The sequence below is a fragment of the Amblyomma mixtum genome, chromosome 4 (assembly GCF_055824585.1).
Source record: "Amblyomma mixtum isolate Tamu chromosome 4, ASM5582458v1, whole genome shotgun sequence".
Taxonomy (NCBI): Eukaryota; Metazoa; Arthropoda; class Arachnida; order Ixodida; family Ixodidae; genus Amblyomma; species Amblyomma mixtum.
This window is the reverse complement of record NC_143015.1, coordinates 35,435,765-35,460,685: the sequence shown is the minus strand read 5'-3', so window position 1 is coordinate 35,460,685 and position 24,921 is coordinate 35,435,765. Positions and strand designations below refer to the sequence as shown.

The 24,921-nt window shown below is 47.2% G+C and overlaps 2 protein-coding genes across 2 annotated transcripts; both read right to left on the bottom strand.

The window, feature by feature from the left end:
* Positions 1–12,177: 12,177 nt before the first annotated feature.
* Positions 12,178–13,417, bottom strand: LOC149346117 (uncharacterized). The gene is made up of 2 exons (XM_089541257.1): positions 13,374–13,417; positions 12,178–13,210 (listed from the first exon to the last, which is right to left on the bottom strand). Exons 1-2 carry the CDS (start codon positions 13,415–13,417, stop codon positions 12,178–12,180), a joined length of 1,077 nt encoding a protein of 358 aa, XP_089397383.1.
* A 2,246-nt stretch (positions 13,418–15,663) lies between these two features.
* On the bottom strand, positions 15,664–18,461 carry LOC149346116 (prolyl 4-hydroxylase subunit alpha-2-like). Its single transcript, XM_089585350.1, has 2 exons — positions 17,490–18,461; positions 15,664–16,158 (listed from the first exon to the last, which is right to left on the bottom strand). The coding sequence occupies exons 1-2, from the start codon at positions 18,459–18,461 to the stop codon at positions 15,664–15,666; spliced, it is 1,467 nt and encodes a 488-aa protein (XP_089441476.1).
* Between the last annotated feature and the right edge of the window lie 6,460 nt (positions 18,462–24,921).

Genomic DNA, 24,921 nt, shown 5'->3' with positions numbered 1-24,921 from the left:
ATGGAATAGAGCTTAGAAAGATGTTAAAAAGAACAGGGGAAAGAACTGAGCCTTGCGGTACACCTCTTGTTTGTCGAAATTTCCTAGAAGAAACACCATTTCGGCAGCAATAAAATTCTCTGTTTTCCAGGATAGCAAAGGTCCGGGCTACGAAATAGTTTGGAAAATTAAGGTCCTGTAATCTGTGTAACAGCGTCGAGTACTCTACGCTGTCGTAGGCTTTATTGATATCCAGAGTGACAAGCGCGGCAAACTGTTTAGTGCTGCAAGCTAATTTAATACGGCTCTCAAAGTCAGTATGAGCACACCAAATCGAACAGCCCGGCCTGAAACCAATTTGACAATGATTCAAGATATCATTTGTAGAAATGAAATACATGATACGACGAAGCAGGACCCGTTCCACCAATTTCACTAAATCTGGTGTTAATGAAATCGGGAGTATGTTGTCAGAAGTGAAACCCTCCCCTTGTTTTTTAAGTAGTGGAACTATTTCCGCAAGACGCCACTCATGGGGTATGCATGGACCTTTAAGCGGATGGTTAACCAGAGTCAATAGGTCTTCAGGAGATTCGGTAAACAAAATTTTAATCATAGATGCAGTAACCTTATCGGGGTCAGGAGCCGCTGGTGATAGGCGCAGAACAATTCGCGAAAGCTCAGGCATAGTGACCTCAATGAAATCACTTGAGATGCATGTGAATGTAGGTGGAGAACGAAGTGCAGATGTAAATCGACGTTCTAGGCCACTCGCAATTCCCTCTAAGGCCTTAGCGATGTCAGCAGGGGATTGAACGAGGGACTCAATATTGACAGCCGGTGGAATCACTTTCCTTCTCCTCATAAAATTAAACAAGGCCCGTTTATTTCCTCACTGAGAAAGAAAATCATAATGACTTTTAATATACTCCTCCTTCGCGCAGGAGATAGTGCGCTGAAATGTTGCTGCGACATGCTTATAATCCAACCAATTTTTTGGGCATTGATTTAGGAGGAGTCTCTTCGAGGCTGCTTTCCGCCATCTATAGGCACGGTTGCACTCTGCATTCCACCAATTATTGGTGATTGCATCCTTAGATCCAGTGACAATGAACTGAGACTTTTGCCTTGCGCGTGCCTTGTGCATATATGTGTAGCTTTGCATTCGGAACTTGTCGTGGTGTTTCGGCCCGAATAGATTGTGAGAGCTGATTTGAGTGAGCGCCCGAAAACACTTCGTCCTCGTCGTCCACAACACACAAGCACCGTACTTCGTGACTTTCTTGTCCAAGCCGATGGCCGTAACAATATTTTGAGGTAGAGCATCCGAAGGCGAATTCATATCAGTATAGTTCCAGAGCGGCCAGTTTAATTTTCCATGCATACTCGTCTTTCTTCCAGCTCTTCTTTCCACTCGGCAGCTCTAGGCGCGCGGCAACACTGAAGACCCTCTCCGCGCGTTTCGCCAGAGCTGCCAAAGATCTACCGTGCTGGTACCAATTTCTCGTGGATGGTACCACTTTGTCCATTGACGAGTCACACTCGTCTGACCCGATGTTACTTTTTTTTACCGCCAAATACGAGTCGTGGGCGGCAATTGCGTAGTTTGAACACTAGAGGACAGTAGTTGTCAGTGCAAAATTGCGTTTCGCGTTTTTAGCGCGTGTTTTAAGCCTGACAATGGTAATTTAACTATAGCGTCCTCTTGCCAAGCTCTTCCCGGCGAATAAAATGTTTTACAATCAATATAGCGTCACCCATGAAGAATGCCGGTTGCGACGGTGTCCAGAGAATAAGACCTACATCTTGCATAAGTTCTAACAGCAGCGTTGTTGATGATCCAGAGTTCGCTTCGGACAGTGATTTAACTTCGTTCGTTTGTGAGCTGCAGACGCTTCACATGACGACGAGAGCTATGGCCGCAACGACAACGGTGACGCACTGGCTAGTGCATGTTGGCTACTGCTAACAAAAGCTTGTTTCTTTAAGGACGAAGCAACGTTTGTGAACTTTGTGGCCTGTTACAGCGTACCGAATCCAATAAATACGACACAGTTGTGGATGTTGTAACTATTTCTGTTGTATGCAATCTGGGAAATCTGCCCTCAAGGCCAGTTTTCAGCCCTAAAGGCCGCGACCCTGCAAGTACATTGGTCGAATTTGCTCGGGACGCGGAAACCATGGACGGCGCCTTTCAGGACCGGTTTGCGCATTAGGGCTGCCCGGCGAATATCGCTACTCTGGACTTCCACATGCCTATGGCTGGCATCGAGAGTGACGCCTTTCGTATGGCTGTGCGCTAAGAGCTGCAGAAGCTTCACTGTGTGCAGCAAATCCCGAGAGTGGTGCCATTTCGGATGTCGTTCATAAATAACTACATCAAGCGGTGCCGCCCATGCTATCACCCCAGCCACGGCCTGCGTAATGTGTCGTGGGTTACAGCGACGCACCACGCAGCCCAGCGCCAGCCTCACTGGCATTCTGTTGTCCTGTTCCTCCCGCGCCGTCTCAGCGTTTGCAGAATTCGACTGCTGTGCTGGACTCCCGACCACACCTCAGGGAAGCCCACGTGTGGCGCACGTCGAACAACCCCTGTTCTTTCATTGCACTGAGGCCAGCCACACACACCGTCAATGTCCATAGCGTCGGATGGGCCTGCGAGGGTTTTTACATGATGCACCTGGGCCAAGCTATGGCAAATGACCCCTGGACATCAATCAGTACCTGACGGCGTACGTCCCACCTGCGCCCTGGCTACGACGCCACTCCAGGTCACCGTCGTCACGGCGGTTTTAAGGCGGAAGCCTTTAATGTCTCATCGTTGTAAGCAGCAGTTGTCGACAGAAAATGTCACGCTTTTCAATTGGTGGAAACGGTCGTGACGTCACAGTGCGCGAATTTCAAATGGGGCAAATTGTACTTTGGCTAGTAACCATGCAACCAATTGAAGGGATCGTATAGTGATGCTCCAAGTGGGATTGAGCTTAGATAATTGCTTAATTGCCCAATTAGCCTAATTAGCTTTACTAGTCAGGCCATATAAATAAATAAAACCGATTAAGAAATTGGTCGAGCTCAGGAATCGAACCCCGGTCTTCGGCGTGAGAGACGAGCACGCTATCCACTCCGCCATGCCAGCTCGATGGTTTGGTATGAACAAAGGCGCGTCTAATGAATACGGTGTCTTCACTCACTCTCATCCTCCTCCATTCCCTTCCGGCGAGGTTTAGGTGTCCACCGACAAATGAGAGACAGATACATTTCATTTCCTCAAAAACCAATTTACCGACGAGCGAGGCGTAGAACCGAATGGGCGATGGCGTTCTATGGACTCCTTGGCAGCGTTGCAAGACGCTGTCGCGTTCCACTCTTAGGGGCGAAGCTTAACATCTTAAACACACATCAGTGACCACACATTAGGTCAAAAAAGTGCCCCCCTGAATTTTGTGAGACAGTTACTGTGTAATCTCATTTCCTCAAATACAATTTTCATTTTCTTCATTACGGCTCCTCTTTATCTTTCTTTCACTCCCACTTCCTCCCTTCCTCTACGGTGCGGTTCAGGTGTCCACCGAGATGACAGAGAATTACTGCGCCATTTCCTTTCCTCAAAAAGCGTTGCGTTCAAAGGGCAAGGCATCGCGCCGAACGGGTGCTGGCGTTCCGTGGACTCCCTGGCAGCGCTACAACGCGCTGTCGCGTTCCACTCCTAAAGGCGAAGCTTAAGCGTCATTAATTAGCAGTTAATTAGTATTCAGGCATTAATCAGTAATTAATCATTAATTGGTGATTTGTCATCACTTAGTAATTTGTACTCAATTATATGTGACGCCACCAGTGCCACAGAAACAGCGAAGGTGGTGCGGAAAACGCTTCCGCCTCTACCCACTTTAGACAGTCAAAGTGCCCCCTGAATTTTTCTCCCCCATCTCGTCCGTCGTCCCTCGGGAAGTCCTCTAATCCGCGGCACAAAAACCGAGAACGGCACTCTCCTGGTGTAGGACCTCTGTCGCTCAGCATTTCGAACAACAATGACCCGTCGGAGGACGTGTCATAGATTTCAGGTTTCTTTTGAAGCGCAAATCTTCACTACGCTAGTCAACACCGTGATTCGCGTGAGTCGGCGTATGTCGGAGCACGAGTGACGTCACGCACGGCGCAGGCTACTGCGCATGTGCGCCGCCGTTTCTCCTCCTCGCCACCATTTGACCTTTCGCCGCAGCCGTGCGCAGTGCGCATTTGAAAGGAGGGGTATATAAAGCGTGCTTTCCCATAGAACAGGCGCACGCTGCCGCGCGCTATACGTCATCGTTTGACGTTCACCGCAAGCGCATGTTTATCGCGGATCACCGCAGCTTTTTGCTTCCAAAAATCCAGGCTTATTCTTAGCTTAGCCCCAGCCATTTTTTTTGTACTAATAGTAAAAAGATTAAGAATAAGAACTCTGCCTCGAAAACGTGTTTTTTGTTGCTGTAAGTACAGGCAATGCTGTCACTAAAGAATGTTTCTTTTCTGTCGGAGGCCTACCATACATGGAAGAACAAGCATATGGGGCTTAGTGACCCATCAGTTGTCCCCGGATTGAAGAGGGTTATACCTCGATGCACCTGAATGATTTTTTCCGTTTTTAAGGCGAAAGCCTTTAATGGCTCATACTGTTGTGACCAATACGTGTTAGCAAATTTGTCCGCGTTTCAGATTGGTGGAAATGGTCGTGACGTCACAGAGCGCAAATTTTGACGGTTGTCCATCGAAATATGTGAGACAGTTACTGCGCAATTTTCGTTCCTCAAATCAATTTTGATTTTCTTCATTACGGCCCCTCTTTCTCTTTCTTCTTTCGCTCCACTTCCTCCCTTTCTGTACGGTGCGGTTCAGGTGTCCACCGAGATGACAGACAGTTACTGCGCCATTTCCTTTCCTCAAAAAGCGTTGCGTTCAAAGGGCTACGCATTGCGCCGAACGGGTGGTGGCGTTCCGTGGACTCTCTGGCAGAGCTACAACACGCTGTGGCGTTCCACTCCAAAAGGCAAAGATGAAGCGTCATTAATTGGCAGCTAATTAATGCACCAACAGAATGCGATGTGAACAATCGCGTAGCAGAATGCAGCACTCAGGCTTTCGCCTTTCACCACTTTAGTCGCTAAAGTTCCTCGTAATTTTTTTTTTCGCGCACACATTTTTCCGGAGTATGTAGTACCTCCATTGCCAAAAGTAATTCAGGAATGGATTTTTGCTTCTCAAGCGCATAATGGAGCCTTTACGGCACCCCTAAAGACCGAAAGGTGTGAAAACGTGAGGGCGACGGTTTACCTTACTTTACAGACATCCAGAGCTTAAGGGCTTCTATAAGTGCTGCACTACGCGGCTAATAACAAACGATCGTTGCATGGTTATTATTGGCAAATAAGGTGCGTATTCCGCGTTTTGTGAAGAAACGCTCAGTTTCTAGTCAGCACTTGTGGTCTCTGTTCTTTCTGCATCCCTGGTCTTCTTTTTATGCGAAGCATATTGCTAGAGCTACCACTCACGCCGTCGGCGTGGGACCCCTAGATGTCACAGCACGTGACACCGTGACGTCACAGCACGTGACACCGTGACGTCACATCACGTGACGCCGTGACGTCACACCACGTGACATCGGATGAGAGAGGCGGCCTCCACCTCGCGCCGTCGCCGTGGGACCCCTAGCCGTCACGCCACGTGACACCGTGACGTCGTCGTGACGATGCCATCGCACAGACGCCGGAATGTCCTCGAGCAGCATTCCCGCGCATTTCGAACGCGCGTTCACACTCGGTGTAGGTGAAACGCTCGCTCCACCGGGCAGGCTGACGCGGCTTCCGTGGCAATCCAGGCGCTCACCCAACGCGCGTCTCGGGGTTAGTCGGCGTTCCGCTGTAGCCATGGCGTTGTTGTTGTTGTTGTGACTGAGAGAAGGATGAAGAGGAAATTGCACGGGCCTGCTACTGGCTCGAGCCAAGCCACCACCGCTGCCACGTGCAGATAGAGGAGAGTTAAAAGATCAGAGGAAAGAGAAAAGGAAAGAAAAGACGCGCGTCGCAGCAACAACTGCGTCCGCCGGAGCGGACGCTACTCAAAAAGAAGCGGCCGAAGCCGCGCTCGCCGAAGCGAGAACAGATCAAGCCATGGCGTTGTCTTCCCCCACGACGAGGCTTCTAGTGGTTGTATTAAAATGACCAAGTATGCAACCAAGGAAAGCCACGTATTACCAAGCCTAGCCACCAATATGCGTTGTCTTCCCCCACGACGAGGCTTCTAGTGGTTGTATTAAAATGACCAAGTATGCAACCAAGGAAAGCCACGTATTACCAAGCCTAGCCACCAATATGCTTCGCATCTGACTAGGCTTAACCTTAGCTAAGCCTTAGCCATAATTTTTTTTGTCTAAGATCCAGTATCAACTATATCTTAGAGAGATCTTAGAAGCTCTTAGATCTTAGCTACCAAACGAAATATATTAGCTACCAATTTGATTGTGCATCCAGCAGTTATGTACACATACTGGGCCCAACGAAAAAGGGAAGAACGCAAAATACAGGGAAAAGAGACGAAGCACGAACCAATCTTAAATCCTCTTTTCAGTTTCGAAGCGCGCAATATCGCCTCTCAAAATATAGGATGTTTTTTTGGTTTTTTGTGGGCTAGATAAGATTTTGACATTTGATTACATTTCGGGTACTTTTACAAATAATTTGTAGGTTTGTCCTCAGGAATATCTGGTAACCCTGCCCGCCAGCCATGACGATCGCTCTCGTGGGACCTCGGTCTCCCGCGCAACTTCTGTTACGTGGGCGACCGCCCTTGGACACACCTTTACCGCGGCCCCGGCCGCAGCTGCTTCTTCAGCGGCTCATTTACCTGCCACTGCGCTGCTACACAACTACCGGTAGGCCACAACGAAACGACCACCTCTCGGTCGGCTTCCTTCCCGCGACAATGTGCGCCCTCTACTCTGCGACCTGCATCGCTCGTCCCGCCGTGTTGGTTGGTCCTGCCATGCACTGTTGAGTGGGTGCGCCCCCTTCGTTTCACACACACCTCAGGGCGCTTGTTTTATGGATTAATAAACTTTTTCAAACATCTCCTCGAATGGTTCGTAGGAGGTTCCGTGTGCTGGTGCCATGCTGCGTGCTGGCGGCGGTGAGTGGTTGGTGCATTATGGTATAGCCACAGCGATGGTCTTTATTTCCAGGGTGTGAAATGGTAGCGGTACGTGTCGGGGGCGGCAACTTGGGCTGTATCCTCAGTCTGTGTGGACCTGCCTGCCTGGATTATGTCGGCTTATTACTCAGGTCACATCTCCACCCGGGTTTTATTCTTCCTGCATCACCGTCCCTCTGAAGGTCGCGATTGTGTTACAGTAATATGTACAGTCGTGAGCAGCCTTGTCTAGAGCGCTCGGGCGGTGCACTTCCTTGCAAACAAATCCAGATTTTGTGGCAGCCTCTAGGGTCCAGCTGAAACGCTTGCACGGAAGTAGCGCCAGATAGCCTCGTAAACAAAGCAGGAACGAAAAGTTTGCCCTGTAATCAGGGGTTGCTCTCTAATTTCGGTTTTTGTTACCAAGTGCGAACTGCTCAAGCGCTCTAGACAAGGCTGCTCACGACTTACTGCCCTTAATCTACAATGCATCATTTGCATAGAGCCGCCGCGGTGGCTCAGTGGTTATGGTGCTCGGCTGCTGACCCGAAAGATGCGGGTTCGATCCCGGCCGCGGCGATCGAATTTCTTTGGAGGAGAAATTCTAGAGGCCCGTGTATTGTGCGATGTCAGTGCACGTTAAAGAACCCCAGGTGGTCAAAATTTCCGGAGCCCTCCACTACGGCGTCTCTCATAGCCTTAGTCGCTTTGGGACGTTAAACCCCATAAACCAAACCAAACCAATCAAATGCGCAGCAATAAGTTTTAAGCATGAAATGCTTTTAGCCCCCGTTGTCGGCAGTGTGGTGACGTCACGCCGAGACCGAGAGCCATCATCCGGGCACTGAAATCCACTCATCCGGGCACTGAATTCCAGTCATCCGGGCTCTTGCGTTCAAAACCTTGCGTTCAAATGGCAAGGCATCGCGCTGAACGGGTGGTGGCGTTCCTCCCTTCCTGTACGGTGCGGTTAGGGTGTCCACCGAGATGACATTAGGCCCGTAAACATTTCATGCTTACTCTACTCTCGGTTACGGGAGAGGCAGAGATTTTTTTTAATAGTACCACTTCCGCTTTTCCTCAAAGGCTCCCAGACCTCAGCAGGTTCAAGAAAATCTGGAATGAGAGCAGAGGACCATGAAATATGCCTTCTTAAATATAACTAATACACATAATATTATCATTAAGAGCTAAATAATTGCAAAACTAATTCCAGAGCTTTCTCTGGATTAGGGCTGATGGTCCTCAGCTGCTGTCCCGAAAGGCGCGGGTTCGATCCCGGCCGCGGCGGTCGCATTTCGGTGTGGGTTAAATGCTAGAGTCCCGTGTACTGTGGGATGCCGTGCACAAGCACAGCAGGTGACCGAAATATCCGGAGACCTCCACTATGGCGTCCCTCATAGCGTGAGTCGCTTTGGGACGTTAAACCCCATAAAACCGTTAAAATCAAAACTAATACAAAAGGCCACCTTTAAAATATTTCTTTGGGCATCAAAAACATAGTCTCAGAATACCGCGCCAATTCCTTGACGAAGGTAATAGCAATTCTCTTCACTGCCAAAAAAAAAAAAACCTCTCTGGGCGGGCATAAGTTATTTACAGCACTTTCACCGAACAAAGACCAATCCCATCAAGAAGTGCCCTAGAGGAGAAGGGATTTTATGGCCATCTAGGCATCGTTTCGGTAAGTTCGTGTTTCGTATGTATGCTCGTGAAGTTTGATGCCATCTGAGAAATTGGCGATCGTCCAGCACAATGGCGTCCTCGATCGTTGTACCTGTGCGACTCTGATCCAAACGTCCAGAATGAGACGAATTTCTCCCGCGATCCCATGGTAGAAAAAGGGCTTCGAGCGGCTCATCCTCACACGCTTTCATGTGTAAGATAGTACGGCGGTACTAGTGTTTGAACCAGTCCAAATGGGTTTCAAGCCTGGCGTTTAGATAGTCGAGAGCATGTACGTGGAGCGCCGTATCGTGTTCACTCGTCGTAGTCTTAGCTGAATCTCCTGCATTCTTTTGGCGGTGAACTTAAAGGAGGCCTTTTATACGTTGACTTACGCAGCCGTCATTAAAACTTTTTTTTATTTATTGATACTGCGATCTTTTACAAGACCTTCGCAGGGTGGGCACACAATACATAAATTCTGGAAACAACAAAACGACCTCAGGAACAAGCAAACAATACAAGAACAATTGATCAACAATTTAAGATCAAGAACACAATTGCAAAAAGTACAAACGAAACACAGAAATGTAGCGGTACGACATTATAAAAAAGTTAAAGGTGGCTTTCAAACCTTTTTAGCGAAGTTTGGGTTACTGCCTCATTAGTTAGATTATTCCAGTCTGTAATCGTTCTGGGGAAAAAGGAGTACTTAAAGGTGTTAATTCGTGCGTTTAATGGTGTTACTGTAAAATCATGGCGTTGTCTTTTGTTGTACCCTGAGGAGAACGATATAATATTGGATGTGTCAATATTGTACTGACCTTTGATTAACTGAAAAAAGAATTTTAGACGACAGATGCGATTTCTGTGAGAGACTGGAAGCAAACCACTTTGATTAAGAAGTGCAGTGATAGATGTGCGGTTATATGAATTGTAAATAAACCGTGCTGCTTTCTTTCGGACTCTGTCTAATTTAGCAATGTTAGATTTAGTGAAAGGATCCCAGATTATGACGGCATATTCGAACATAGGGCAAATAATAGTGTTATACGAAAGTGAACGTACACTGGGGGGGGGGGGGGGGGCGAGCTTCAGAGCACGTCGGAGGAAAAATAGTTTGCGTAGGGCATTAGCTGTAACGTTGTCAACGTGCTCTGTCCAGGAGAGGTTATTGCAGATCCGCAGACCTAGGTATTTGTAAGTATTCACTTGAGAGAGAACTTTGTTTTTAGCAGTATAGTTAAACAAAAGAGGCTTCTTTTTCTGAGTTATACCCATGAACACTGTTTTATCATAATTAACGCACATTTGCCATTGGTCACACCATGTTATTATCTTAGTGAAATCGTTATTTAACTGTACTTGGTCCTCAGTAGTAGTAATCTTTTTATATAACACACAATCGTCAGCATACAATCTAACAGAAACTGAGATGTTAGGGACAATATCATTAATAAAAATCAAGAAGAGGAGTGGCCCAAGAACAGATTCTTGGAGCACGCCGGAATCAACAGGAACTGGAGGGGAAGGGGAATTATTTACTACTACAAACTGACGACGGTTTCTTAAGGAGGCTGTAATCCATGCGAGTAATTTGTCATTTTTTAGTACATTACCTAATTTGTGAAGAAGCTTGTTATGCGAAACTTTATCAAATGCTTTTTTAAAGTCCATAAATATAGCTTCAGTCTGCTTTCCTTCATTTATTGCCTGCGCAAAATCATGTATAGTTTGTACTAGCTGAGTGGCAGTGGAAAATCCTCGTCTGAAGCCATGCTGTGCATTAGTTAGAAAATTGTTTTGTTCAAGAAAATCTGCTATATGTTTACGAATGATGTGTTTCAAAACCTTGCATGCTGTAGATGTTAACGATATCGGACGGTAATTCTGAATAGATGCTTTGTCTCCAGTTTTGTGAATTGGTTTAATTCTTGCCGTTCTCCAGTCATCCGGTAATGATCCTTCATTTAATGATTTGTTAAATAAGATGCATAAGTACTTGGCACACCATTCTGCATAACGCTTCAGGAATGCGTTGGGAATGTCATCTGGTCCGGGAGATTTTTTGACATCAAGCTTCAATAATAAATTGAGAACACCTGCCTCGGAAATCACAACATCAGGAATTGAAGGCAAATTCACGGAATAGCAAGGAAGAGAGCTGTCATCCTGGGTAAACACCGATTTGAAGTAGTCATTGAAAGCCGTGGACACAAAAGCATCATCACGCTCACATATTCCATTTACTTTGAAAGTATCATGAGATCGTGAAGCTGGAGTTATCTGCCTCCAGAATTTCTCAGGGCATGTTTTAATGAAGGTAGGTAGCTGAGTAGAAAAGTACTTTTCCTTGTCATGGGTAATCAGCTGTTTTACTTTTTCTGTTTGTTCATCAATGATCGTTTGGGAATAGTCTCCTGCTCTTAACCTTTTTTTCATTCTTGTTAGCTTTCGTTGTGAGCGTAATGTCTCTCGTGTTATCCAAGGGGGACTTTTTTGCAATTTTTGGAACGAAGCGTTCAATACACTGAAAGACAACACTTTTGAAAAATAGCCATAAGTCATTCACATTTCCATTAAAATTCATAAAGCGGTCATAATGAAAGTCGAGCATATCAAGAATAGATTCATCATGTGCACGAGAAAAATTAGGAAAGAAACTGACAGTATTTCGGCGATCAAAGTTTGCATTCATCAATGTCAGTACAACAGCTTTGTGATCAGAAATACCGGTCGTTACATAGCATTCGACGTTTTCTTTGACAGTACCATTTACAAAAATAGATCAAGAATTGAATATGAACCTGTGTGGACTCTAGTAGGATCTTTAACTACCTGAAGCAGGTCAAAGACAATAGAAATATCAAGCATAGTTTGCTCAATGATGTTATTAGAATACGAAAAGGCAGTCCAGTCTATGTTTGGTAAATTAAAATCGCCAGTCAAGATTAGCCTATCATTCTGTTTTATATGGCGCTCAATATATTTTTTTAGATTCACTAGGAGTGCTACAGAGGAATTGGGTGGCCTGTACACGGCTCCTAAAATGTAACGAACATTGTTTTTGTAAAATTTACAAAAGATGCCTTCTACATCGTCAATATCTGGCATTCTAAAGACTTGCAGTGAAGATTTGAACAGTATGGCCACTCCACCGCCCCTTCCATCTCGGTCTTTGCGAAAAACTTTGTAGTTTTGTGGTACGATTTCGCTGTCAAAAATATTTTTTCCCAACCAGGTTTCAGTGAGTGCAGCTATTTCTACATCATGCGTCAACAGCAGGCCCTCAAGTTGCGTAGCTTTGCTGATAATACTTCGACAGTTGACGTTTATCAGTGTGAACCTTTTGTTCATAATATGCGTCTGTCATTCCCTCTTTTTAGATATACGATAGCGCTCATTCTTCACGTCGTCCCATCCGAACATAGCACCGTCGATAACCAGCTTATCAAATATCAGTTTGGCTTTAGCGTCGTTAGCCTTCTCCTGTGCACAGCTTTGCCACAGCTTTTTTCTAATTTCACGAACTCGGCTGGAAAAGTCTTCAGCCACAGAGAATTTGGTTCCTTTCAGCTTCGAACAAGCCTGTAACACCGCAAGTTTTGCTCTGTAGTCCTGAAACTTCGTAATTACGGGGCGGCTTTGATCTTTCTTCTTTTTTCCCAGCCTGTGACACCTCTCTATGCTATTGATTTCAACTTCCAATTTTTCTTCAAAGAGTTCTTTCCGGATCGCATTCTGAAGACTGGTAGGAGTTTCTTCGTCACCCTCCTCCAAACCATAAACAATCAAGTTATTTCTCCTGCTCCTGTTTTCTAAATCATCAATTTTTTTTAGCATGTATGAATTATCTTGCTCAAGTTGAGCTACCGTTTCTTTTAGATCACTGACCACTTTGTTTATTGATGCCAGACAGTATAGTTTGTCTTCCAGGTTGGTAATGCGAACAGCTAAACCTCCGATTTTAGCCTCCAGCGTATTCTGTTTTTCCAGTAACTGGTTAATAGAGGCAGTCATATTGGTTTGGCCTGAAACAAGCTGAAGTAACATTTCCTCCTGTGTTGGACCGGGGTTAGATTCAATGTCAGCGCATGACAATAGATCTTCTGTGAATGACCGGACATCAGATAAAAAGTACGCAATGCATAGTGGGCAAGGCAGCAGCAATAGGCAGCGGTTATCGCTGCGGAAGCATTTAGTAGGCATATAAGAACAAACCTGAAGAATGAAGCAAAAATGGCTCCTTAACATCGTTTCCGATGCGCTGCTGCCGAGCCCACTGAAGATGAACGCAGATGCAGGGCTCCTTTTAAAGGCTTGGTGAACCACGTGCTCTGCCGTCCTAGAAGTCGGGGCATGCGCAGAAATCCTGGCTGCCGGCTGCCGGTTCGATAAAAGCCTGCCCAGTGCCAATATAGAGTGATAAAGGATATGAAGGCCTTTTTCTATTCCCTCACCACCGAAATCCGGGGAAGTAGCAGTAAAACACTTATAGAAACTGCGCGGAAGTTCCCCAAGGGGCAACCATTCCGCCGTCTCTTTTCAACCAGGACATGAGTTACCCTGTGTGAAACTGCGACGGGTACAATATGTATGACGATGACATCACGAATTCGACGAAACCCGGCGAATAGCCGTGAAGTACCGAAACCTAGTGCTTGGACATCACCGTGGTACACCTCCTCTTTCCAGCCTGAAAAGACTGCGCAAGTTTTTCCCGGATTGATGCCGGAGGAACGGCAAAAGCTCCATCCTTTCGTGGGGGGTACCGAGCTCAAGCGTTCCCTTAATGGGGTGGTGGGAATCCTCAGTGCACCTCTTCGGGAGCTAGAAGTTGGGGCTGCCTTGCTGAAGTCATTGGAGCCACAGTGGCAGCAAATATTGCCCCCGGTCGGACAGTTCGCTCACTACAGTGGTGGTAATAGTTTACATACGCTGTGTATCCTAATCGAGGCAATACTCTTCTGAAAGAGGTTACTGCGCAGCGTAAACACTGCAATGTTTTGCAGCCTGGAAAAACCGACTACAAGACTAATTTTTAAGGCGTTCCTGCGAAGTCGCAAAACACTGCAGGGCCTGTGAAAAAAAGACAAGTATGGTCTGCCGTCCGCTTCTAGATAAAACAAATATTTTATACAGGCGTATCAACCGTCGTTAGTGGGAGTTGTTCGAGGTGTATATTACAAATAAAAAAACACACCTCTATCTGTTAACGATCCCTCGGTTGTACTTGCTGATTATTAGGGGTGGTCCACAGACGCGAGGATGTGAGAGCAGATATTTTAGATAGTTTTTTAGCATCTGGTTTTTTTGTTCGCTGTATCTGTCATCTTTCATCCAATAAAGAGCAGTTGTAAGACAGCGCACGCCTTGAGCGCTTCTTATTCTGTTGTCAGTATTTGTTAGCGCAGTACCCAACTTTCAAGAAGTCCTCCAATTAGGCCGCCTTGCCACCCTGCAAGAAAACAATCAGTTTAGGGCATATGGAAGCTGGGAGTGGCTTTCTCTGCCAGAGTAGCGCACGCCTCGAAACGCGAGAGTGCAAGTGATTGAGCTGTGCCCGCGGTTTACTTTATGGACCATCAAGGAAGCAGTGACTCTGAGGGTGTGTTGCCTCATTACCCGGGTTTAGTTGAGAGGGTGAATACCCGAGGACATAGCCCAGAGTGCGGCGACAGAGCCTTAGTTTCTTATTTGGACCAGTTTTTCTCCAGGTCTCGGCTGTTATGAAAAAGGATATTGCCGTTAGCGAGGGTAATTGTCTCATCTGTAGTTTTTCCACATCATTTCGGGAGGATGTGACAGCACGAAGTTTGCGTTAATGTACGCCCGACTTTTTAGCCCGATGACCTGCCCAATACTATGTGGCATGTAGTGAATGTTTTCTAGTCGGAAATTTGTGCGAACAAAAAGAGATTTTTTTAGAAGTATTTTAACGCGATAGCGTTGAAGGCTCCCTTCACCAGAAATTCCGGTGTTGGCGGTGTGAGCGTCGGCAAGGTGAGCGACAGTCACTAGCGTGACTCTAGCAGGTGGCGCGCAGAGAGCAGCCTGAGGCAGGTGCGCCACCTAGGTCACGTGACCCTGCGGCGACATCACAACCCGCCCACCGGATAGTGAGAAAACTTCCCATCGTGACAGGTGGCAGTTAATGATTGGCCGCTAGGGAAGGGGAGTCTAAGTAGCAGAATGCCCACCGCTGGGAGCACCTTCCATCGCAGGGCAGTGGCGCATCACTTAAAGGTTGCATCACTGCGCCAAGAGGGTCATGAGGACTTTCAGGGATCTATGAATGTAACGTAGAGAATGACCATCTGCATATACGGAAAATTAACCCATTACTCTATCGCGCCATACCCCGAAGACCGAGTTTAAGTTATCCCCCCATATTTTTTGGATAGCCACACATTGTTTTTGTTCCAAAATTACTTTGATTCTTTCTTTAGATACAAGCACATCTTTCCAAGTTTGGCTCAGATTTTCTCGAAGAACATTGCTTCCGATAATAAAATTTGATTAAAACTCATAACACAATTTATTGAGGCTTACAAAAATTCAGTGTTGAATCCGCATCTTTTGTTTTGTATCGCAATAAATATTAAACAGAGTCGAAAGCATAGAAAATAAGGTCTTTTTTCCAAATGTGGGGAAAGAGTTAAGCGTACCATGCAGAAACGATGTGTGCTTTAGCCACTGCGACAGTGAGGGGAAAGAAAGAATTCTGCGCAGTACTGGACTTCGGACTCCATCAACAAGGAAAAAAACTCCAGCAAAGGTGCACATGTTCCAAAATAGTTTGACCATAGAGCATCTCTGTCCAGGCTGCCTGGTTGCTGCACCCGGGCCCCCTCTTCAACCTGGCGTGTTATAGCCGACGACCACGTTGTTCCTCTCTCGAATCCACTTGGTGACGATCCACTTGGAGCCCCATAAGACGGGGCAACCCACATGCAGAGTCAGATCGTCCGCTTTCCTTTTCTGATGCCAGAAAGAGAAAGTCCGAGGAGCCTTGCTTCCATCATACGGTTCCACGTCATACCAGAAGAGGGCGTCACCGATGCGCGGCTGTACGCCAATACCCAGCTTGACGAAGGCGGTGGCGCCACCTGCGGCCACGTCCGCCAGGTACATCAGCATGGTTGCCAACCGGTTGCCGTTCTTTTTATCCAATACGGAAGCAATTTTGCCGAAATCACATGCGTCTGTGTGGGGAGTGTAGTGCCCTCCCAAGCCGTAGTTGACCACTTGGTAGGACTCGGCCGATTCCAGTGAAAGGTTCGTCACCACCTCTATGCGGCGAGTGAGTCGCTGAAGTTTGGGATGCTCATTGTCTTTAAGCCAAGCCACCTGCAGAATAAAAAACACCTGATAGTGACCAAATTCTATGAACGTAATGACAATGAGAACAAATCTGTGGAAATTGTGCATTACCAAGAACTAATGAGTGGCACTCAAAGCGTCATCGAAGGCGTAATGAACTATATATATTGTTGCGTGTCACTCAGCACTACCTCGGCCAAACAGTGCCCCCCCCCCCTCTCGTTCGAATACGCTCATGCAAGAGCGTGAGCACACTCACTGCTAAGAATGGTGGCGTCCTGAGAAGACGGAGGCAAATGCTGGCTTAAAGAGCTAATGATAGCCAAAGCAAAGAGCAGCACGTGTGGTGTTGTGAACTCTACGAGCGGAAGAAATAATTCGTGCGGACAGAAGCACGCGGCAAGGCCCGTGAAGGCTGAAAACCAAATAACTAGAAGGATAAGAATGTGGTGGAGCGCATATGGCATATTCTCTCAGATCATAAATAGCAGTTTACCAACATCCCTCAAGATTAAAGCATACAACGTCTGGACCTCACCGGTACGCACCTATGGGGCAAAAACATGGAGGACAAGCTTAAGTTATGGACAACGCAGCGAGCTATGGAAAGAACAATGATAGGGTAACGTTAAGAGACCGGAAGCGGGCAGAGTGGGTCCGGTAACTAACGCGGGTGAGAGAAATCCTAGTCGAAATCAAGAGGAAGAAATTGGCTTGGGCAGGGCATGTAATGCGAAGGCAACATAACCGCTGGTCCTTAAGGGTCCTTAAGGACCATTGCCATACTTCAGGCGACTTTTTCTGAGCCCACCTATAGTGTGTGTTGGAAACTCGAGCCTGTACAGCTAATTTTGTTTTACTTGTGACTCTCAGGGCTACGTCTTGTAATTGTGAGCCCAAAGGACCGCTTACTGCGCAGTATGAAATATGATGTGTGGCCGGAGCCCCCGCTGTAGTTTATTTCATTTCGTTTCATTTCATTTAAATTTGTTTGAATAACGGCCATATGATGTGATGGCATAGTTGTAATTTCTAATTTCGAGACTGTTTTCTCCCGTACTACGCTATCTCAGCATTGCCCGTTTCTTGTTTCCTCGACACAAATATGAATCCTTGCAAGGTACGTATTCGTGATTTTCAATTAATTTTATTCGACTGTTATTCTGGTATTCCTCTATGTAATCTCCTCGGTCACCGTAGCAACTACTTGTTTAAGATTTTCGTCATAACGCACAACGCTGAGATCCGAAAAGCGAGAAGTAGAGGGTAACGCTCTAAAACTATCCAGAGAAAATAGACTGCGGTACGGAAATGGGTTTCAGGGTTGTTTGCGTTCCGCGCTCGAGATGGTGTCTTACCTTGCTAACTCGTTTCCAGCTGTTGGTATCTGCACGTTTCACTGCGTCGTAGATTCCGGCCCCTTGAAATTTCCCTCGCGCCGCTGCTCGGATGTAACTGACTTCCGACGAACTTAGAAAGCCGGGGAACAGTACGATTCGGGGTTTCAGTGAAAGCACTTCAATCTTGTGCGGAGCCAGTATGAGGTGTGGGTCTCCGAAATTCGTCGAAATAGTACAGAATAAGTGGCCACTAGACGGCCGCAAGTCTCCCTTTACGGTGCAGATGGACTTGTACCTGTAGACATCCGACTGCGGCGGTAGAGGGTAACGGACTGAGGACTTGGACATCGTCGACCTTCGCTTGTCGTTGTCCTTCAGACTCACAAGGCCAAGCTGCAGTTTCAGTGATGGGCCGCTGGTGACGGATGTCTGTTCGAGTGCCGCACCGGACCAGGCCACGGTGCTGCCGAACGGCCCGGCCATGAAGCAACCCCTGGCCACGTCCTTGAGGTCTTCTGCCGAGGCGGAGGGCATCAAGCGGGACTTCATGGCAGCCATACTGGTGGCAGAGATGTGGTATACCCGCTGCAGCTTGCAAATTCCGGCGGCTGTTCCGGTGACGTCACTATCCATAGGCCACCACTTCTTTGAAGAAGGAGAGTTGAAGGCGGCTCGAAGGCTGCTGAAGGCGGAACGCCGCCGAGGCACGTACCAGAGAAAGGTTAGGAGACGGCTGATCGAGAGGAATGCGCCCAGAACATCGTGGCTCGCCAATTGCAGTATGGCGCCCTGCAGTCTACGATGCTCAACGATCGCCGCGCCTAGGCGACGGTGTTGGAGAAGCAGAAAAAACCGTGCGTCTTCGAGGGTGATGCGTTCGGTGCTTACCGATTCTTGCATTTCATTCGTAGACCTGAAGAGATGCGAGGAGCACGCTGAGAGTCTGAACGCTAAGTTCATGAAAATAAGGTTGCTCGGCCGAAGATGCATCGTTCTGATCACCGCACACTTCCTCTTCTTTTCGAAGCTTTCGCATGCCAGCTTTTCAAGCACGATTCCCCTGACTGGGCATGCGCCATTGTACGAGGTTAACAACAACAAGAACAACAACATTGACGGAAAACGAGGAAGAATAGGGACGCGGAAAAAAATGCAGTTTGCCCATTGGGCACCTCCTGTTTTCTTTAAAATGAGCCTATACTCAATTTAATAGTTAATCGACTGTTAAAATTGTGCAGTTCGCCGCTATTTTGCCTTTCGTTGTGGTTTTCTTTTATAGCCATCGGCATTTATTGTCTTTAGTAGAACTCGTGGTAGATCCCTTGAACATTGGAAATTAGCGAGTGTAGCGGACTTACGCCATTGCTACATCTGTTCAAATTGGTGTTCATAGTAGCTTTCTTGTGAATTTTAATTCCTTGGCCTTGGCTACAGCGAACAGTTCAGTGAAAGATTATTTGACGACCTCTTCCACTAATACAGCTACAACCGATGCTTTAAATGGTCATCTAACAAGCAGCTGTGCCTAGTTTTTCCCACTGCTTCCGTTAGCTTGCTTGGTTCATTTTGTATACAGATTAGGCAGAGGAGAAAGTGATTAGTCGAAAGGGCGCGCCAAGTACCAAAACAATTTTTGGTCTCTTCAGATCATCCCAAGTCACACTGAGCTGCACGAATCAAATACGCTGGATGGTAGTATGAAAAATGAGAAGAGAACAAAAGCCAGAAGAGGACCACAAAACCCAAAACCCAATACGATTTACTATAGGGCACATAAGTTTCAGGGAAATATGTGTAGCGATTCGAACGATTGCAGTGGTACGTTAGTCAGTCCCTGTCCCCAAAGTGTACGTGCAGATAGCTACATGAAGGAAGGGAACCAATTATTCGCATTCAAGTAATGATTGCTCTTCTGGTATAAGTGAAAAAATTTTTTCGTTTATCGTAAATAGTTTTCGTATGGACGGACGTTCTCATGAGAGATTTGAAGCAACGCAGAGCATGCCGCTGGGCCCTCGTGCTGAAATGCTAGCTCGAGCCCCGTGTAGGGCGTGTCGACTGATTTCTGCATAGAAAAGATGGCCACCAGCCTTCACTCATTAATAACGATGTTTTCAGTACGTCGCAACGCAGAGCATCTTGCGTACTTCTTCAAGCTGCGTCGTCTTTTTTTTGCGCATCAAGAGACATCTGCAGTGCCTTCGCTGTAGTCGTGTCGACGACGCCAGAGGTAGCTGTCAGGCTCCTCCACGCTGAGAATGTTGCGGCGGCCAGTTCACGATTACTTGAATGCAATTTGTTGGTTTGATTGGTGTTTAATGTCCCAAAGCAACTCAGGCTATTAGGTACGCCATAGTGTAGGACTCCAGAAATTTCGACCAACTGGGGTTCTTTAGCAAGCACTGATATCGCTCGGTACACAGGTCTCTAGAATTTCGCCTCCACCGAAACTCGATCGCCGCGGCGGGGATCGCACCCGTGTCTTTCGGGTCACTAGCCGAGCGCCGTAACCATTGAGCCACCGCGGCGGGGCTGTGTGCAAATCGTCTGCGCCTAGCTGCTCCAACTGCCACGGATGTCACGCCATGACTCACTATATATGTATTATCACCACTGGCAGTTCTAACCGCGAGATGATGTTGCGTTTATCAGACCGGAACATCTCATTACGCGCAACAGTGGGAACCCTGGACCAACAAGCTGCTGGGTCGACAGCGCGCGCCACTCGGCTTGCGAATTCTGGAGTAGCGAGGCCGTTCTGCTGAGAGGAACCTGTGAGCGAGCCGAGGTCACAGACAGCAAAGGAATACAAGACTCAGCACTGTTAGTCGAAAGTTCCTAGAGGTCGCCGAAGTTACTCCGGTACTGCGGCCAACCGGACATCCGCTACACAAAGGGAACCCCCATAGGAATGACCCAAGGAAGGAGGCGTCTCCCGTGGGTGTACAGGTCGCAGGCGACGGCTGCGACTATCTCATTCCCCCTCTCCGCTAAAGAAGTCGGCACCGAGAAATGTCCCCTTTGGCGATTAGCCTCACCCATTAATTGAACATCTAAGGTTAAGACTACAGCGTCGAGTCGGCGGGTTACTTCCCACGGAGGCGCCAGTCCACTGCTTGTGCGATGAAGCCTCACGCTTCAGTAGATCATTCGCAAGTCACAATGGCCAGTTGCCACGGCACGCAGAGCGCACGGCCGTTTGTACAGTCGACTTCATGTACTACCTGCTGTGCCGCATTGATTTCACTCGTTTTGGTCTTCCCCGAATTCCTGGCATTCTTTTCGAGGTGAATTTAATCGAGGTCTTTGATACTGTGACTCTCGCAGCCGTCATTGAAGCACTATTAGACGCAGGCCAAAGGATCATAGGGATAGACTTCGTGAAGGCCATTTTCGATTTCCGCAGCTTCGAAATCCGGGGTAGCGGTGATAAGTTCTAGATTACAGCAAGTGCGCCGGAATTTCCGAAAAGGCAGCATTGACGCCGGCTCTCTCTAACCTGGTCATGTGTTGCCTTGCCGTGGAATCGCGACGAGTAGCTACAGACAGTTGCACTTTGCACTCTGTCTACCGATTACAACACAGTTGCGACGAAGACCGGTACACTGCAGTCAACTACAGAAGCCCAGTGCGTGTAGTGGTGCCGTCAAAAATAAATAGAAGGTAACATTAACGAAAAAATTTAATCATTGCCCGCTCAATTCATGCATGCTTGAATACATATGTGCAGACTAATTGTGATTGTGAGAATTGCACTGTGCACCAACAAACATGGACCAGTATGCGTCAGATTTAAAGAAACTGAATTTTTTTTACAAAGTCGCCTTCCATTTACTTTTGACGGCGACTGTACATCATCGTGGCCTACATCCCCACAACGAGCATTAATCACCGCCTGAAAAGACTTTACATCCTCCTCGGAGGGGTAACGGAAGCACGCCGAAAGCTCCGTGTTCACCTAGTGGACACCTAGCTGAGCCTCGCCCTTAATGGAGTCACTGGAGGCCGAATGGCAAAAGATACTGAACGAAGTCCGATGGATCACATACAGCACAGTCGTGCTGGTTTAATTCTTTAACCGCCTACCACGAGCGGTACCCGCTCTGAGATGGTACCGGATTCGTTAATGGCGAGTGACACACGTCCGAATCTATGTTGCGTTTCTCAAACCGCCAAAGACGGGAATTGATGGACGGGAATTGCCTGGTTTGAACACTGGAGGACGGGAGTTGTTACTGCAAAAGTGCGTTGCGCGCCTTCACGGCATGCTTTAAGCCTGACAACAGTCATTTTATAATGGCATAACCCGAAAAAAATTCCGGTGGCGACGATGTTCAGAGAACAAGAGCTACTTCTTGCGAAAGTTCTGACAGCAGCTTTGCTGATAATCTAGTTTGTTTCTGACTTCAGTTTTGAACTGCAGACGCTTCACATGACGACGAGAGGAACGGTCCCGACGACGACGGTGACCGCACTGGTGGATGTTGGCTACTGCTGTAAAAATCTTGTTTAAGGACGAAGCAATGTTTGTGAACTTTGCAGCCTGTTACAGCGTATCAAATAAATCCGGCGCCGTTCTGCACGTTCTAACTATTATATGGCATGCAACGCAAATCTGCCCTCAAGACCAGTTTTTAAATTTTTATGTTAATTCCAACCAAGAAGTATTATATTAATACATTTTCACAATAAAACCTTTACTGAAGAAGGTAAAGCTATTTTAAAGATTCGGCGTTTTTGGCATGTTTAGAGGGAAATAATGTGGCCGTTAATTTGTACAGTACACCCCGCATACTGAAAGAGGACACCGCCGTGGTTCTGTGGTTATGACGATCAGCTTCTCACTCAAAAAACCCGAGTTCTGTGCAGGCCATGGTGGTCGAATTTCGATGAAGGCGTAATTCGAGAGGCCCGCGTTCTGTGCGATGTTAGTGCACGTCAAAGAACCCTAGGTGGTCGAAATTTCAGAAGCGCTTCACTAGGGCGTCCCTCATAGCCTGAGTCGCTTTGGGACGTTATACTCCCAATAATCAAGCAACCGCTTCTTCGAAGGCATTTTACAACGCAGCGAGGCCCCAGCTGACGAAGGCCAAGCTAGAGAAATTCGAACGTCTGCATCGAGAGGGAATAAGGGTGTGCAGCGAGCTTCTTGAAACACACACGCATCGTGTGGTTCTAGCGTCCCACTGACATCCCAAAACTTCAACAGGTCACCAAAAGCATTGAGCAGGGCCACTCTCACGGGCGGATATTCTTAGGGGCCTGCTGGGTCGCTGCTGGCTCTCGATAGGGTGCATATGGCTACCTCACCTGAGGGCAATGCTTCCGTTTCATTAGGCCTACCAGCATGGGAAGACTTGTGGTTACGTTGCCACAAACCCCGCACTAGACAACAGCAGCAGGAGGAGCATGGGACGGCGCGGGCGCACCGAGCCACGACGGTAAACTGTGACCCAGGGACTGCAGTCCCCGACGCGGCCTGAGACCAGGCGTTCCGCGTACGAGCTCTCGCCTACGTGGCTCCATCGCTGCCATCAATTCGGACAGCGGTGCGATTAACTTGTTTCGCCAAGACGGGAGGCTTAATAAGAAACTAGCGGCTGTACAAAAAAAAAAACAAATTACGAATGGGTATTGAGACCACTGACCTGTTTTGAATGCAAAAGCATAGATTTTTATTTTCGTGCCCTTTTTGTTTTAGATTTTTCTCTTGTAGTTTAGACACCTACTTGTTAGCATATAGTAGTAAGCCTTCCTTCGCTTTGCTTTCATCATCATCATCACTATCATCAACAGTATGACTGCGCCCACTGCAGGGCAAAGGCCTCACCCATGGCTCTTCAATTAACCCTGTCCTTAGCCGTTTTCAGCCACCGTATCCCCGCAAACTTCCTAATCTCATCAGCCCACCTAATTTTCTGCCGCCCCCTGGTACGCTTGCCTTCTCTTGGAATCCACTCCGTTACCCGTAAGGACCAGCGGTTATCTTGCCTTCGCATTATATGCCCTGCCCAAGCCCATTGCTTCCTCTTGATTTCGACTCGGATGTCATTAACCATGCGTTTGTTCCCTCAGCCACTCCGCCCGCTTCCGATCTCTTAACGTCACACCTTTCATTTTTCTTTCCATAGCTCGCTGTGTCGTCCTTAACTTAAGCTGAACCCTCTTTGCTAGCCTCCACGTTTCTGCCCCATAGGTGAGTACCGGTAACATACAGCTGTTGTATACTTTTCTCTTGAGCGATATCGGCAAACTGCCATTCATGATCTGAGAGGGCCTGCCATGTGCGCTCCACCGCATTCTTATTCTTCTGGTCATTTCTTTCCCATGATCCGGATCAGCGGTCACTACTTGTCCTGAGTAAGTATATTCTCTTACTACCTCCAGCACCTCGCCACCAATTGCGGAGTGTTGTTTTTTTGCTAGACTGTTGAATATAACTTTGGTTTTTTGCGTGTTAATTTTTAGCCCCATCGTTCTGTTCTGCCTGTCTAACTCATTGACCATGCTTTGCAGTTCACGTCTTAAGCGACTTAGCAAAGCAATGGCACCAGCGATTCGCAAATTACTTAGGTATTCTTCATTAACTCTTATCCTCAACTGTTCCCCTTTCAGGCGCCGGAATACCTCCTGTAAACAGGCGTTGAATAGTGTAGGCGAGATAGTGTCTCCCTGCCTGACACCTTCCCTTAATGCAATTTTATTGCTGACTTTATGGAGAACTCTGGTAGCTGTGCAATCGTTCTAAATATTTTTCATTATTTTCACATAACACTCTTCTACACCTGATTCCGCTTTGTCCACATGACTGCTGATGTTTAAACTCAGTCGAATGTTTGCTCGTAATGAATGAACACTATATATAGCGGCTGGCTATATTCTACGCATTTCTATATCACCTGACTGTTAGCGCGAATATGGTCCATTGTCGAGTACTCATTACGAAAGCCTGCCTGATCATTCGGTTGATTGAAGTCTAAGGTTGTGTTGACGTTATTAGCGATTACCTTTGTAAATACCTTGTAGGCGACAGACAGTAAGCTGATCGGTCTGTAATTCTTCAAGTCCTACACGTCGTCTTTCTTATGAATTAAGATAATAGTAGCATTCTTCCGAGCTCTAGGTACGTCTGAGGTCACAATGCATTGCGTATACAGGGTGGCTAGTTTTTCGAGCACAATCCCCACTTCATCCTGCAAAACATCTGCTGTTATCTGATCCTCACCAGCTGCCTTCTCCCTTTGCATTGCTCCTAAGGCTTTCTTTGCTTCCTCGTCCGTCACTGGAGGGATCTAGCATTGGTATGCCCTACTGCCTCTCTCAGTAACATTCTGATTACAATCGCTCCTGTACAGATTTGAGCAAAACTCTTCGTCTACTTTAACTATCTCATCCATATTGCTAATGACATTGCCCTCTTTGTCTCTTATCGCATACATCTGGCTTTTAC

What these genes read in the sequence shown, in the direction of transcription:
- LOC149346116 (XM_089585350.1), bottom strand. Translation starts at nt 18,461, where the DNA reads ATGCATCTTCGGCCGAGCAACCTTATTTTCATGAACTTAGCGTTCAGA. An exon ending in GCTGGAAACGAGTTAGCAAG is followed by an intron (nt 16,159 to 17,489) that starts GTAAGACACCAT and finishes TTTATTCTGCAG; the next exon opens with GTGGCTTGGCTTAAAGACAA.
- LOC149346117 (XM_089541257.1), bottom strand. Translation starts at nt 13,417, where the DNA reads ATGTCATCGTCATACATATTGTACCCGTCGCAGTTTCACACAGG. An exon ending in CCGTCGCAGTTTCACACAGG is followed by an intron (nt 13,211 to 13,373) that starts GTAACTCATGTC and finishes GGCACTGGGCAG; the next exon opens with GCTTTTATCGAACCGGCAGC.